The sequence below is a fragment of the Nematolebias whitei genome, chromosome 5 (genome assembly GCF_014905685.2).
Source record: "Nematolebias whitei isolate Nwh7 chromosome 5, NemWhi1, whole genome shotgun sequence".
NCBI classification, from domain to species: domain Eukaryota; kingdom Metazoa; phylum Chordata; class Actinopteri; order Cyprinodontiformes; family Rivulidae; genus Nematolebias; species Nematolebias whitei.
Genome location: NC_056502.1, coordinates 12,782,784 through 12,800,177, shown reverse-complemented (window position 1 = coordinate 12,800,177; position 17,394 = coordinate 12,782,784). Strand labels below are relative to the sequence as shown.

The 17,394-nt window shown below is 39.2% G+C and overlaps 1 protein-coding gene across 1 annotated transcript in view; it reads right to left on the bottom strand.

Moving 5' to 3' along the window:
* Window positions 1-17,394, bottom strand: part of cadm4 (cell adhesion molecule 4) — a 215,627-nt gene that overhangs the window by 18,387 nt on the left and 179,846 nt on the right. The window contains exons 5-6 of the mRNA XM_037676156.1: window positions 14,256-14,346; window positions 3,968-4,140 (exon numbers count right to left, since the gene is read on the bottom strand). Of these exons, the coding sequence (XP_037532084.1) occupies window positions 3,968-4,140; window positions 14,256-14,346 (264 nt within the window). The remainder of the gene's footprint in view (window positions 1-3,967; window positions 4,141-14,255; window positions 14,347-17,394) is intronic.

Here is a 17,394-nt window from a genome sequence, read left to right as displayed (position 1 = left end):
GTATATTTATTTTTAAACTTTTTTTTAAAGCCCATCGACCCATTTAAAAAACACTAAAACGCAGGAAATTATATTTACTTTATTCAAAATTTTCTGGGTGACGACCCCCAGACACACCCTCCTCCCACCCACTATGTGCTTCCCAGCATCAATCTGTTTACAACTTAAGCCCTGTTACTTGGTATGACTACTGCTTTTATGATTCTCTTCAGTTTTATGTAAAGAGTTTTCCGTAATAATTGGAAGAAATGGCAATACATTTATTATGTTCATTATGTGAATAGATAAAGTTTTAGTGGTTTTTGAGTCTGTTAATTTTCTCAGAACTGTATGTTTTGGAAGTTGAAATTAAAAATGTTGTTAATTAAGTGTCTTGAATGGAAAACACCCCATGTTTACACTATTACAGAACAGGTCTTCAGTATTTATTGTTGTTGCTGTTGTCCATTGTTGTCATCTTTCTTTGTTGAAATCAGGTCTCTCTTGTAAATGAGTCCTTGAGGCTCAATGGGATTTACCTGTCTAAATAAAGGTTGATTGATTTATGTTACACAAATATTTCCATTGCATTAAAAAGACAAATGGAAGAAAATTATTTAAGAAACATGAGGGTTATGAGGGGGTCCCTGAAACTTTTTTTTCCCCATGTAAGGGCTCCCAAAAAGTTTGAGAACCCATGCGGTAAACCACCACTGATGCGAGACAACATGTGGATTTAAGAAGCTGCTCGAAATGTGCCGTGGAGTACAGATGAGCTGAAGCACAACTTCCTTTGATGTAAACCACCCCCCACCCCCCATTTTCTAATCAAATGCAGCTTTTTAGCAAAGGAGAAGGTATGAAAAGAATGAGTAACTTGCAGTGAGATGGACAAAAAAAAAACAGATAAGGAAAAACAAATGAAACTGCAAAAAAAACCTAAGAGAGCCCCAAAAGAGAGGAATATTTTCCTTCAGATGCCGTAACTCACATCAAAACTTTAAATGTCTAACCGTCTTGAGAGTGAGGAAGAAGGAAGAAAAGAGGAAGAAGATGGTGGGAGGGGATGTCAGCTTTCATCTTGCTACTGCTGCCGCCCTTGCTGCCTGAGGAAAACTGTCATTATGTGTGTCATTGAAAGCTTGTTCAACAGTGTGTACAGGGCGTCCGTGTGCGAGTGAAAGGTAGTGTTAGTGTGATAGATGGATGAAGGGCTGCTAACTAAAAGCAGCCTAAAATTGTTCTAAAATACATTTCTATTCTCTCCGTTTTTCCCTCTACTTGTGATCTTCAAATCAGGCACTTAGATGCAATGACAGGCGCCTCCACCAGGGGGTGGGGAGTGTAGATCAAAAGGGCCAACCTGCTGAGTGACAGAAGCGTTTGTGCAATTATCAAAAAAAAAAAAAAAAAAAACACGTCAAAAATTGGAGTGCCATCTCTAATGATGGGCTTGCTCTTACAGTTCAGCCACACTGCTGTCCTCACGTCAAAAACTCCAGTTTTGTCCTCGCACAGATGTGAGCGTATACCGGTCGTTTCATGTAGGGATTACACGACATTAACATACATCAAAACCTTGTGTTCAAATGCAGCTAGCACTCTGACTGAAAGTTGGCCAATTTGTCACAGTTCCTGGAAAACAGTCACAAGGTTTTCATGTGATGTTGAAAACTCAGCTGTTCTCCTCTTTGAGCTGTAGAGAGTTGGAGCCTAACTGGGTCGACCCTCATTAAGAATGGAGCTACCACCAGTGAATCCAGGTGAAATGATGGGGTGGACAAAACAACAAAAGCTTCTAACCCACATCCTGCCCCCCTCTGATACTGCTGCCCGTACAACAAAGAGCATTCAACAGAATTGTACATGCAACAGATGTTCAGGTGTTTTTCTGCCTATTCATGTAAAACTCAGAGTTCCAACAAATTCTGTGTTGAGTTTTTGTTGCCATCTTGATTTTGTTTGGTTTGTTTTCTGTGTATCAAGCATATTGTACCAATTCTGCTTTCTTATGCTAATTCAAGCTTGTTCTACCTTTTCAGCCACCCTTTTAGCATTGTTTAGCTAATTTAAGATGTTTTCAGATAAATTCAAGTTTTTGGTGGTAAATTCTGCTACTTTTAGCCCATTTAACTTCTTTATGCTAATTTCAGATTGTCATGCTCCTTTCAGCTTTTTTTCCATGCTATTTCAGCTACTATTTCAATTCAGTTCAGTTTACCGTATTTATATAGCTCCAAGTCACAACAGAAGTCATCTCAGGGCACTGAACAGAAATAATTTAGTTAATACTATTTAGCAGTTTTTATGCTAAATTTAGCTTTTTTCAGCTAATTCCACTTTTTTTTTTTTTTTTTGCTAATTCAGCTTTTTTGTGCTAATTTCCTATTTTTGTGCTAATTTCTGCTTATTTAGGCTTTATAATGTCACTGCTTTTTTTTTTTTCTTTCATTTTTATATAATTTCTTCTATTGCTCCCTGTTCTTCTGCTTTTTTGCTCTCTGTCTGTGTATCGGAGCAGCTCTTATTTTTCTTCCGAAATGAAAACTACTGTTTTGGATCTGACCAACTGGACTTTTGACGCAAATGACAAAATCTTTTCAACAAAGCGACAGGGTCCTGGAGAACCCTCATCTGTTTGGATGACACGGATGAAGCTGGATGTATCTCTGGGGGTGATGAGTTTACCTCTGCTATTGATTGAAGACACTGAAATTGCATATAATTGGATTTATGATAACAGGTTTCCTGTTTTTGGAATAGTCTGGATCCTTGTTTAGCAACATACAAAGAAGACGGCCGCAGCTAATTTGGACCTCGTCAGGCTGCTGTCTATGTGAAAGTTTTGTTTGTGCTCGGAGGACTCAAAATCAGCTGATTTATGAGTGAAACCGTAAGTTGGAAGTGATTTGAATTGTAGGCCACCTGCGGTTTTGGGACTCGTCAGCATGAAAAACCATCTTGAAGAGGCTCGTAAGCATGGATAAATAGAATGCACCCTAATCTGGCCATTTCGGACCTTGAAAGTATCAGTACAGACTCAAAGGCTGACAAGGAAAAAATAGTCTGCCTGAATAAGTCAACAACTGTGGTTATCTGAATCGGACTTCCTGGTTGGCCTTGAAAAAGGTCGACTTATCAATTTTTCCTGGGAAATGTGTAAACTAAGGAAAAGCTTGGTCTTTTCTTATTCTGATTCTATATGCTTTTTATATGATTGTCTATTGTTGTCTGTACTTCATCTGTGTTCTTTAATTTAAAACAGGTCTCTCTCGTAAATGAGTCCTCGAGGCTCAGTGAGACTAACCTGTATAAATCAAGGTTGAATGAGAAAAGATAGTTGTAGTATCTCAGGCTTGGAGTACAACCTCAAAAAGTCACCAGTTTATTGCAAAATTAAATCAGAGAAAACACACAACCAACTGCATACACTCACACCTACTGCCAGATCTGAATCACTAATTTGTCCACCGCGCATGTTTTTCTGTGACAGGAAATCTGTGCACGAAAAAAAAAAAAACTCATTTATGCACATTAGGAAAAGACAAACTTCACTGAAAAAGCAACAGTCAACAAACAAATTTGCTCATTTAGCTGTCAAAACATAATTTCTTTAGTTTTTAATTATTGCACTCAGGGGTTTGAGTTATTCTTAATTCCCTGAGGTGAGCTTTGGGTTTCAGCAGAAATAATAACCTGCTAATCCACATGGAATTACATGAATAATAGTGTTCTTAACCTATATTTAAAGTGTATTCAACTATGTGCGAGAAAAGCCAGAGATCAGAAGATAAAAAGCATCAAATAAAAATAATAATTAAAAAAATTGCATTGTCAACACGAGCAGAGAATCCAAAGCAGGAGATGCTGAACAAATGATTTACTCTGAACCAATACTAACCCCTGCATGACCAGGGTTACATGTGGAAATAAAACACATAGTCTGAAAAATTGAATAAATGAGCAACATTTTTGTTGGTGTACTCACCATACACCAACAAGGTGTAATGATCAGCGGCCCGTCCAAAGTTGTTCTGGGCTTGGCACAGGTATGTTCCGTTGTGCGATTGGCTAAGACGAGAAATCTGAAGAGTGGGTCCAGAAATCTCTGCCCTCTCAGGTAAAGTGTCATTTATCCTGGACCACTGAATACTTCTGGGCCTAGAAGGAATGGAGTACACAATTTAAAAAAAAGTCAAAATTAAAGACCAGATTGTGCATCACCTTTCATGAGAGAAATTTAGGCAAAGATCATCTTGTGTTGAGAGATGACAAAGTTGTGAAAATTGTTTAACTACACTTGGAAACAACATTATGCACAAACTCATTCAATTCATGCTCAGAGCATGTGCTGCAAATGACTCTCAGCTACTACCACAGCAATTTGTAGCTCGACATTTGCAGTTTTACCAGTTTTATGTGCTGGTTAGTGTTAATAACACCTTGAAAAATACTGGCTTCGACAGTTAGTTGTAGATGTATAACCAAGAATCATTTTCTTAAAGACTCATTAAAATTCGTCCAGTGGATCTAGAGATATGTTGCTAATAGACAGATTAAACTGATGCCAAATAGTGACAGGAATAAATAAATAAAATAATTCAGCCATTTATACATTTTTAGCATTGTTTAAGATCACTTTGCTTTGGAAACCATCTTTAATTGCATTGACTCCAAAAGTTAAGTTGTAGATGCACATCCAGTAATTACATTTTGAAAATTTTAATAAAATTTGACTACTGGTTTATGAAATATTTTGGTAAATGACAAACACAAACACACATGTTTATATTTCTATTCTTATTAGGACTGTGTATTGACTTCCATTCATTTCTGTAGCCTAATCCTGACCCTTACCCTAATCATAACCCTAACTAGTACAGACCTAACCCTAATCCTAACCTCAACTCAAGTCACGTCTTAGTGTTAAACTTAACCCCTAATCCTAAAATAGCTTTCCACCATAGTTGGACTGGTTTTGGTCCTGGTAGGTGTGTATACCAGAATAGGTCTTAAAAAGGTAACAGAAACTAAATACACACTCACAAACTCAAATGGGCAGATTGTTATCTATTAGTTAAACTTGCATTTTTAATAAGGTTACAACAATCACACACACCAACATTGTTATTTAAAAGTATAAGAAGAAATTATGAATTTTCTTTTAAACCAGCTTGAGACTTTACTGGTCAGATTATAGATAAGCTTGAAATCCCTTATCTAAACAAAAATAAACTTAACACAGTTTATCACAAAAAACCTAGCACTTTGTGAAGCAATTTCTAAACCATTTCATGCAAACAATGATACTTGAGCTAACATGCTATATTTGTTACTACCCTCTGTAGTTTTGTTGAAGATTTGGGGTTCCTGCACAATTCCCCTGCGACCCGATTTCGGAACAAGCGACAGATGATGGATGGATGGGTTTAATATTTATTAGTTCACATTCTGACCTGCTTTAGAAGCTGTGAAGTGAAGAAGTTAGTTTCTCATAGAAGGAGAATTTTCCCACTTTATACATATGAAGCTAGGCACTAGTAAGGTTACATTCAACTGCCATCTTTTTCTGTTCTGCTCAAAAAAAATCTGCTTTGATTTTTTTAAAAGAGCTTTACTGTGAGATCATGAGAACCAGATCTGTCGCTGAACAGTAACTGTTTATTGTAGAATGCATTTTACATTTAAGTTATTGTTGCCGCACATTAAAAAAAAGTTTGTGTTTTGAGACAGAATAAAGATGGTTTGAGTGAAAGAAATAACTCAATGAGGGATGATGCTCAAAAAAAGGACAACTTTCTTATTTACAAATTTTCTACCGAAAATAAAGTGGACAGCACACAGTTTTAAACCTTGTTCAGTTATAGAATTAGTATTAAGAGAGAAATAAAGCAATAGAGTGGATTCAAGTGCAGTTCATGATTACTATAAAAAGAAAAGTGGCAGAGGCGGGTAAAGTGGCCCAGAGGGTGAGACTGAGATGAGAAGACAGAATAGAAGGGGCTCGAAGACGAAGCCAATGGGAACATGGCGGGGCTTCCTGAAAAATAATGAGATGGATGGTCAGAAGGCAGCAATGGTGTGAAACAGTTGGTAGAAGGAAGAGGGTGGCAGATGAGCGAGAAATAGGGTGTCGGGTGTGCAGGGTGAAAAAAATGACAAAAGTGAAAGGAAAGGGGTGGAGTAATGAAAATGGGAGAGACGAGAGAGAAAAAGTATGATGTGTTGGACGATGAAAGGAAGAAGCAGGCAGACAAAATGAATTGGTCAGAAAAGCTGGGCAGAAAGAGGAGACAGGAGGTGCAAGGATTACCGAGACATCCTGGTGAAATCTGTGCAAGACTTGATGTGCGTGTGTGTGTGAGCTTCTGGCTGGGTGTCATGGCTCCTGCCACTTTGGACAGATTACAATCCTGACTCATCTGGGTTCTAATCCCTCAGGGAGTCTAATTAAACCTCTTTCTTGCTCAGTCACTCACATACAAACCCTCTCTCACCTCCACGACACACACTGGATGGGGAAAAACAAAATCTGCCTCAGTTCATCTTTTGTTAACTCACATGCATGCACCCATTTACTCCCACCTGGTGTAATCTCTTGAAAAGCTAATTTACAAATAAGAAGGTAATCACACAGTGGGACAAAGCACCCTCCTCTCTTGTGCTGCCCTAACAACAGTCAGACAGAAGGGTAGTCCTTCAGCGATAGGTAGAGGCGTATAATTGGTGCTCAATACTGAACAGGTGGTTAAAGTGCAAAGGTGACCAGGGTGCTAGGTGTGTGAGTGTTCATGTCCAACTGTGTGCAGTGCAGCATCATATTGAGGTCATTGTCCAGAACTGCATGCAGTCCTATCCCTCTGACCCCCCCCCCCCCCCCCCCCTCCCCCCTGCCCCCCCCCCCCCCCCCAACACACACTCGCACTCACAGACAGTGGTCCCAATCAGCCATTACAAAGCTTTGGAGAAGCTGGGGCCAATACGTTTCTCAGCCAGTCCTCTCAGTCGGATTTCACTTCTCCTCACACACCCACACACACACACACACACACACACACACTCACGATGCACAGTCTTTGGCTGCATGATGCTTTTCTGGGGGAGCTTTAGTAGACCTGATGCTCACAGACAGACGGACCATCTAGGGGAGGGTTTAACAGCTTAGAACCCAATACCCTTCTGGAAAGTGCACAGAGCGTGTGGACACACTGGAAAACAAGCTTTCTTTCAAAATTGGTTTTTAAAATAGTTAATTACCGAACGGGCTTTGAATCCCTTTCACTCAGTCAGGTACAGGTTTCTAATATGGCCATAGTTACGCTCGATTTGGAACATCTTCCTCAACACTCTAACCTCTCAGTAACCTCTCAGGCACATCCTTAAGCTCTTCTTTCTTTTTCTCCGTCATGCAATAAAATATGGATCAGGTAGTTCTTCACTCACTTGTCTTGCATTAAATGTCAGGCAGCACCACAACATCTACCACTTTTCTGTTATTAATCAGATTCAGATTCACTTTTCTTGTAGATTTAATGACCTTGTTTTTGCCCCCCCCCACCCCATTGTGGAGCGATAAGGGTAAATTGGCAATACCGTTTGTCTGTCTATTCGTCCATCCATCGGTGCACATAGTGAGCATCGTAACTAGGAAAATAAGTGAGGTGCTGACTTCCATTTTTGTGTGTAGCAATATCTGAGTGTAAGAAAGGGTCTTTTCTAAATTGGGTTGCCACATCAAAATCCAAGATGGCTGCCACCATATGTCTATATGTAAACCTTGTGAGTTAGATAACTTGAAAAATAAGCAACATGCCACCTTCCATTTTGGTATGTGGCTTCATTTATGTGCAAAAAAGGTCACTCATTGAAAAGTATAAAATCAAAATATTAAACATGATTCTGGACTATAATAAATGGCGCCATTTGAATAGGTTTACTGTATCACAATCTGCCAGAAACAATGTCAAAGCTTGAATCTTGTGATTGACCTTAGGTTGGCTCTAAACTGTGTGGGTGAACAAATATGGAATTGGACAAGTGTGGGATTTTGGAGAAGATGTTTAGGTAGGAATATAAGAGTGAATTTGTTGCTAAACAAAAGAAAAGAGCAAGAATGAGTAAAACAAGGATAAATACCTGGGATCAAGCAGGATTGTAGAGCATCATAAAGACAGAACTCAGCTTTCAAACACATGTAGATTTGCAAAACTTCTGCCAGATTGGTAAATTTATTATTGCAACCTAATTCATCTTTTTATATGCATACTTTATTCAACAAATCTGAGTGTAAACAATTACCAGTTCATTAAAACTGTTGGACGTCTGCATCCCAAACACATTTTATTGTCACTAGCGAGCACAAGCCAGTATACTTTGAGTCTGTCCCAAGCCCAGGTAAATGGGTTGTGTCAGGAAGGGCATACAATGTAAAACACTTTTGCTAAAACTAACATGCAAGCAACACTATACCGGATCGGTCGAGGCCTGGGTTAACAACAACCACCACTGGTGCTGCTGATAAACAGGGTGCCGGCGGAAATTGTGCTACTGTTAGTCGAAGACCACGAGGAGGGAAACGTGTCAAGAGACAGAGGGAGAAGAGGAAAGTCAATAATGTAGGACTGAGGGTGGCAAGTAAATGTGGTGACAATAGCAGGCAAAGATAGAGAACTGGCAGACATGATGAAAAGAAGAAAGGTAGATGTTTTATGTGTTCAAAAGATCAAGTGAAAGGGCAGCAAGACTCACATCATTGGAGCAGAGTGTAAACTGTATAATTCAATGGTATTTTTGAGGGTGAGAAAATGCCTGAAGAATGGAGAAGAAGTGTGCTGGTGCCCATTTTTAAGAACAAGGGTGATGTACAGAGTTGGAGCAACTACAGAGGAATTAAGTTGATGAGCCACACAGAGATCCTGGAGAGAATTGTGGAAGCAAGACTTAGACAAGAGGTGACAATTGCTGAGTAGTAATATGGTTTCATGCCAAGAAAAAGCACCACAGGTGCCATCTTTGCTTTGAAGATGCTGATAAAGAAGTACAGAGAGGGTCAGAAAGACCTTCATTGTGTTTTTGTGAATTTAGAAATGATAGGGTGCTGAGGGAGGAGGTGTGGTAACGCATGAGGAGTGGCAGAGAAGTATGTTAGATTGGCACAGGACATGTATGAGGATACGAGGACAGCAGGACAGCAAGGCAGCAAGACAGCTGTGAGATGTGCTGTAGGAATGACATATTGCTTCAAGGTGGAGGTGGGAGTGCATCAAGGATCAAATCTGAGCCCCCTCTTTTTTGCTCTGTTGATGGACCAACTAACTGATGAGTTCAGACAGGAATCCCCATGGACTATGATGTTTGCAGATGACATTGTGATCTGTGGTGAGAACAGGTGGAAGAGAATTTGGAGAGGTGGAGGTATGCATTTGAAAGAAGAGGAATGAAAGTCAGCCGTATTAAGACAGAGTACATGTGTGTGAATGAGAGGGAGGCTGTTGAAACAGTGAGGCTACAATGAGCAGAGGTCACAAAGATGCATGACTTCAAATAAATGGTAAATGGACTGTACTTATATAGCACCTTTCTATATTATCAAAAATACTCAAAGCACGTTACTCTACAATCTGTGTCAATGGATGTAGAAAAGTTCAGGAATGATTTGTGACAAAAGAGTGTCAGAGGAAGTCAAAGAAAAAGTTTACAAGACAGTAGTGACATGAAGATGTTGAGGTTCTCCTTCGGAGTGACAAAGATGGATAAGATTAGGAATGAGATCATCAGAGGTACAGCACAGGTTGAACAACTGGGAGACAAAGTTAGAGAGGACAGACTGAGATGGTTTGGACATGTCCAGAGGAGGGACAGTGGGTAGAGGAGATATATGGATACAGTTAGAGAGGACATGGAGGTAGTTGTTGTGAGGACAGAGGATGCAGAGAGATGGAGGAGGATGACTTGTGCAACCCCTGAAGAGGGAAAAGCTGAAAGAAAAATAAATTTCAAATTGACTTGCTTATATAGCACCTTTTTATCTTATCAAGATACTCAAAGTGCTTTACACTACAAGCTGTGCCCTCATTTACCCATTCATACAGCACTCTACTAGATCTCTACAAAGCCTATCTGAATCTGTGGAGACTAATCAGTGCTTTAAATCACATTTATACACCAATAAGATACACATTGGAGGCACTGAGGGGTTCAGTGTCTTTCCCAGGGACACTTCAACATGTGACTGCTGGTGGAATCGAACCTAAACTCTCCCATTGGAGGACGACTGCTCGAACCACTCAGCCACAGTTGCCCCTAAAGAAAAGGAAGATGAAAAAAAAATTCTGCTGAATGTCTATCTTTCTATTTTTTATCCAATCATGCATAATACAATCCAAATATAATCACATTCATCCATCCATTATCTTAACTCACTTCTTCCTTTTTGTGTTGCAGAGGTCACTGGTGCTCTCATCCAGCAGTCAATGTGCAACTGTCCAAATATAATCAAAATATCTACTTATTATTAATTCAAAAAGTTCTTCAATGATCTATGTTGTTTATGAAAATGCAATCTGCTGGCTTCCTTAGATAGAAAACTTTTCCAAATTGGCTTTTATAATATATGTGAATGCTTTCCTACAGTCCCCTGAGACAACTTCTGTTGTGACTTGGCATTATATATATAAACTTAATTGAATTGAATTGGGCAGCATGGTGGTTCAATTGGTAGAGCTGCTGCCTCAGCACGCAGGTCCCTGGTTTAAATCCTGGTCTGGGGGCCTTTCTGGGTGGAGTTTGTATGTTCTCTCCGTGCATGCGTGGGTTTTCTCCGGGTACTCCGGTTTCCTCCCACAGACCAAAAACATGCATGTTAGGCTGATTGGCAACTCTAAATTGTCCCTAGGTGTGTGTGAGAGACTGAATGGTTGTTTGTCTCGTTTGTCTCGATGTGTCCCTGTGATGGACTTGCGACTTGTCCAGGGTGTACCCCGCCCCTCGCACAATGATTGCTGGACATGGGCACCGGTGACCCCCGTGACCCAAAAATGGAAAAAGCGGGTAAAAGATAATGGATGGATGGATGGATGAATTGAATTGGGCAGCATGGCGGCTCAAATGGTAGAGCTGCTGCCTGTCAGTGAGTAGGTCGCTGGATCAAATCCCGGCCACAGGGCAATTCAGGGCCGAATTTGCTTGTTCTCTCTGCATGCATCTATTTTCTCTGGGTACTCCGGTTTCCTCCCACAGACCAAAAACATGCATGTTAGGCTGATTGGTAATTCTAAATTGTCTCTAGGTGTGAGTGGGAGTGAATGGTTGTTTGTCTCATATGTCTTTATGTGTCCCTGTGATGGACTTGTGACCTGCCCAGGGTGTCCCCCGCCTCTTGCACGGTGACTGCTGGATATGGGCACCAGTGATCCCCCGATCCAAAAAGGAAGAAGTGAGTATAAGATGATGGATGAATGAATGGATGGAAGGATAAATATCAGAAAATAAAAGTGTATCACAACCCATGTACTTAGAAAAAAATGACTCCTATGAAGTTGTAGATACCACAACAAGAAGGATATTTGTGCAGACTTTTCCATTGAAAAGTAAAAATCAGTCCTATTTACTAAAACTATGAGAACACTAAAAAAAACTGACAGCTGTAACGAAGTACAGCGGTGCTCTACACAGTAGTCGAAAATAGAAGAAGTTGAGTTGACTCTAGCTTCAAACAGTCACTGAAGGAGCTACAAAGGTTGGGAACATTCACATCAATTTAATTTTTCAGCCGTTGCTGCGTGGCGAGAACTTGGCAGGCTTTAAATGTTTTAAAAAGCTCACCTCTCCATCAGTTTAAATTTTTAAAGACCAGTGAAATTAAAGAATGCATGATTAATTCAATGGTTTTAATCAGTGAGAAAAGGCAACTGCTAAAAAAATGTGTGTGAAATAAATTGGATCATTTTAAGTAGAAGAAAGATTTAATGAATTATGGGGAATGCTTTTATCTTTTCCCCCTTCTCCTCTTGATTACAAATGGCTTTATTAGATTATGGGTGATTTGATCACAAGTAGACAGCTAAAGTGAGTAATTTCACAAGTTGGTTCAAGTAGCCATTTTTAACTATCCTTATTCTTGTAAAAATACGCATGTAAGCTACATTACACACGTCTAAATTTTATGAGCAAACAAGAAAATGGCATTTCTATAAAAATTCTGGCAGACGTGGTTTTAGATCTGTCGTGCCAATTGTGGAAATTAAGAAAATAAACTTATGTGTTTAAGATAAACAATATGAGAAAGAAAGAAAAGAAAAACTGAAATGGTAATTTCTTAATATTACGAGCGCTCGGTGTTTGTGGACCTCTAGAGACTCAGAACTGAGGCTTTTAAGCTTTCTTTAATTTACATTCTGAGTCAGTCTCTGCAGAGAAAAAAGTACAAATAAAAACAGATTCATGGAAAACACTTGACTAATAATTGGCCTATTATTAATATTACTTGTTTTTGCATACTTTGGTCACTTTCAATAATGAATCATCTTGAATAAACACACCTGTTTTTTTATGTTTGTTGTGTTGTTCTGCATTTGATGAACTGACACTTTACCTGGTAATCTTTCCGAGGTTTGATTTAATCAAAACCACTTTTGGCATCCCATATCAAATTTGTCTGAACTCTTAAAAACAATTACTGTTATTATTGCCAATTGTTGAAAGATGGAATAATATTGTTGCCTAAGTGTGCGTGTTTGTCTGTCTTTTGGTAAAATGTCTTCTGAACCACAGAATGAATTTAACAGAAACTCTTGGAAAGTAATCATTGAGACTTTATCTAAACTATTAAAATTTTTTTGGAGTTAAGTTAAGATGTCTGGCAGTTAATGAACCTTAGAAAACACAAACTTGGCTTAAGCTCAGTCAATTTGACAAATATTAAACATAACTATGGTGTGGCTGCAGTGAAAGCTCATCGCCAACACAAACTCTGAGCAATAACAAATCATGAATTCTTGCATGCAAACGCACATACAGTTATTTGAAAATATGACCAAAAAAGCTAAAACTTCATCATTCTTAAAGCTAAGATTATCTTTAAAATCCATTTAAAATTCTGCCATGAAAGGCGGTGGGCTATAGATATTCCTTTAAATAATGCGAGGCCTTCATTTAGTCAAAGGTTTCTATAAAAGAAAGAAAAAAGTTAATTTATTCAGAATATAATTCAAAAGCTTACTTCTAACCTACAAAGCTCTCAACAACCTAGCTCCATCTTATATTACAGATCTTATTACATATTTTCCTAACAGAGCACTTCGCTCTCAGACTGCAGGTTTTTTACTTGCGGTTCCTAGAGTTTCTAAAAGCAGAATGTGAGGAAGCTCTTTCAGTTATCAGGCTCCTCTCTTGTGGAACCAACTTCCAGTTTCTGTCCATGAAGCTGACACATTGTCCAGTTTTAAGACTTGGCTCAAGACTTTCCTTTATGATAAATCCTATAGTTAGGGTTGGTTTGGGTTTCCTAAGCTATCCCTTAGTTATGCTGCTATAGGCTTAGACTGCTGGAGGACAAACTGACCACATTTCTTCACTCTGCTACTGTCTTTACTTACTCTGCTCAACCTGTTTTGTATTTGTAATTATTTTTTCTACCCTTGACGTGTTTTTGTCTTTCAGGTACACCTGCACCTACATCTGGACCTACATCTGGACCTGCCATTCTGTGTTCGTTTGGCTCTCCTTCCTGTCCTCTCAAACCCAGACGTTCAAAGCAGATGTCCACTTGTCCTGAGCCTGGTTCTGCTGGAGGTTTCTTCTTTTCAAAAGGGAGATTTTTTACTTTCCACTGTTGCCACTGTGCTTGCTCAGGATGGGAGACTGCAACGAAGCCAAGATTCAACGAGTCTGCTGGCCGCCTTAGATAGAGAACTTTACTAATTGGATTTTGTATGTATGTGAATGTTCCTGTAAAGTGCCCTGAGACAACTGTGTTGTGAATTGGCGCTATATAAATAAACCAAATTGAATTAAATATACAATCTAAAAGCAACTCCACAACAGCTGCACTGGCAGCATTCTGCTCCAAATACATTCAACAATTCTTCATTTTCCAAGAGGTGGAATGTAGTCAATTAAAAATGCAGATTATTTTTAAGATTTGTTAGTGGCTTTTGTATGCGTTAAACTTATTTTCCCTCATTTACTATTGAAAAATGTGCTCATAGTGTATGTTGTGCAACGCAGGAGGTGAATTACATCATCATGTTTGTACAAATCAGAACAGTCAGACTTACAAAGGATTCCCAGTGATGGAGCAGGTGAGGCTGAGTGAGTCGCCCTCACGCAAAATGCCTGAAGGGGGAACGATTCGCACCGTGGGAGCAACTGTGGAGGAGAGATGCAAGGAGTGGGTGAGTTTGTGTTTACACACAGCAAGAAAATCCTACATGAAAACAAAACTGATCGAAATAGATCAACAATCCAGACGGAAAATAGAAAAAGGAGGTGGAGCAAGAAAGGGGAGACAGGAACCAAATATAAGACACGGAGAAAGTGATAAAGTGGCAGAAGAAAGAGTCTTTAACATTAGTTTCCACGGCAACGAGCCCACAGTCCTACGGTTGAGACACCTGTTATCATAAGCGGTCCACCGCTCTACCAGCTGCTGTACCGCACTCACTTCAATAACGGAGCAATGGGACGGCAAATCCACTCAGACGGTTGGCCATTACTGCCAGTTGTCAAAGCGGAGAAACCACGGGCACGCAGAGAGGCACAACTAATAAATATTAATCATTCTGATCTATCAACAAACACGCATACGCACGTGGCAAATGAACTGTTCTCAGAGGCTGATAAAGAATCACTTACTGAGTGCGAAACATATCGTCAACAGTAAATATTTATGTGTGCCTGTGGAATGTTTGAATTTCCACAATTATGGACATATTGAGGGATAAGTATCACACTCAACAGCCAGGAATCCTGATACGAGACGAGAAAAAACTGAGAATGTGAATGTTGATTTGGTAAATGCATCACAGCAACAATAGATTAGTTCATAATTATGTTACCATTTATTCTTGTTAGAATTAAGCGGTCACATAAAACGTTACAAAATCACATTTCATTGACCCGCACTGTAGATATTTTACTAACAAGGACTATTGGATAATGAAAATATCTCCATATAACAATTCTACTGATTGAAAAGGAAATAAAAGTTGTTTTTTATTAGGTATGATCTAAAACATGAGGAATAATAAGCAGGGAGACTTGCTTTATAAAATCAGAATAAAGTAACACTTTACAATTCTTACATTTTGCATTTCAGCCTCTTTAAAGACACATTCTTCAGATTCTTCCCTGCTGCTGTTAGACTGCTGCTGGCACAAAACTTAAACCAACCTTTTTTAATATAAATAACAATTAAATATTCTGCTCTCCCTACATGGTCTTTGCTTCTACACAACATTGCTGTGAAATATACATTAGTCCCTCGTTTATCACAGGGGTTCCATTCCCAGCCCCCCACGATAAGTGAAAAACCGTAAAGTAGGAATAGTAGTACAAGTAGTAGTAGTAGTAATAAGTAGTACTGTATGTTTTGCTGTATAAGTTGCACCTTTTTGCATAAATTAGCATGCCCTGTGGCTTGTATAGCGAAGCGACTTATTTCTGATTTCCCCCCCCCATATTTATAACCCAATTTTTGGCTGAGATCTGACGATTTCATTCATTCTGACATGGAAAATATTGAACACTACCATTTTCAGCTGCTAGAGGGCGTTCGAGCAATATGCCAAGCGGAGTGTCTCATTAATAGGTAAAAGTGGCTATTACTGAAACACTTGGCTTGTCATACAAAGCCATCTTCGTCTCGCTTCGGAACTCCTGCAGCAAACGTGAAATCAGCTGCATTTCGCCATCCTGCCCAGGTGAAATGCAGCAGATTTGACCATTAAAGCGCATTTATTAAGGAAAAGTTCAACAGAGACCCACCATTGCAATAATTTTGAGCATACAAATACTTGTTTTTAAGTGCTAATCTTGTTAAATTCTTGTTAAAGTCCTCCCGTGCATGCTCCCAAGGCTGCCTTTTGGCAGACAATCGATTTTTGGTACAACACCGACCCATGTTTTCGGGTGGTCAGTGGTGACACACAACAAATGTGATGCATCAGTGGTGATGCATAATAGATGCAACTTATATGGCAAAGCGAAGTGTACGGCGGCAAAACCCTTGCGACACACTTGCAATATTTTAAACAATGTTTCTAAACTCTAAGCACTCTAAAAGACAACAGCACGTCATGATCACAGCTCCCTGCCTCCTGCCACTCTTGGCCACGCCCACTTATCCGCTGCAGTCACTGGCAGGTGGCAGAGAGAGCAGAGATCATGACATGCTGCAGGAGGGAGGTTCTCCCTGCACCTGTGGGCTGCACAGAGGTGCAGCAGGTGCTAAATCATTTAAATTAATTAATTTTAAATAAACAATCCATGCCGCTCATGCGGCTCATCCATCAATCAGCCAATTGTGTGTCATGTCCAATATTACTTTGAAAAACCGTGAAAGCCGAACTGCGAAGTAGCGAGGGACTAATGTATATGCACAACACATGCAATACATGTGCAGTTTAATTTCCCTTTCTAAGCTTTTTAACTTATTCATTAAAAGTTTTTCTCTATTTTTAAAACTTTTAAATATTTATTTTACTTCTATGAAGCCAACTCATGAAAACCACAATAAGTATTCCAGTGAACTTGTGCAATACATTATTGTATTTCACAATTTTATATTTGTTTCATTGGCTTCTTGTAACATTCAGATTCTATTAAAATTTTACTTCTGTACTGCTTGAACCATGTTTGTTGTGAATTGGAACTACAGTAGTCCCTCGCTACTTTGCGGTTCGTTTTTCGCAGACTCGCTCTATCACGGTTTTTCAAAATAAGATTGGACATGACACACAATTGGCTGACTGATGGATCAGTCGCACGATCTGAATGGAATTTTTATTTAAAATGCATTATTTTAATGTATTTAGCACCTGCTGCACCTTTGTGCAGCCCAGACCGCAGGAGAAACTTCCTCCTGCAGCTCCTCCTCTGTCAATCTCCGTTCAGCAGCGGAGAAGTGGGCGTGGCCGAGAGCAGCTATGGCTCAGAAGAGGCAGAGAGCTAAAATCATGACATTCTGTGCTCTTTTTATTAGAGTGTTTAGAAACTTTGTTTAGAAAATGCAAAGCTGTGGGAAGGCCTTATACATACATACACACACATATATATATACACATATATATACACATATACACATATATATATACACATATACACATATATATATACACATATATATACACATATACACACACATATACACATATATATATATATATATATATATACACATATATATATATATATATA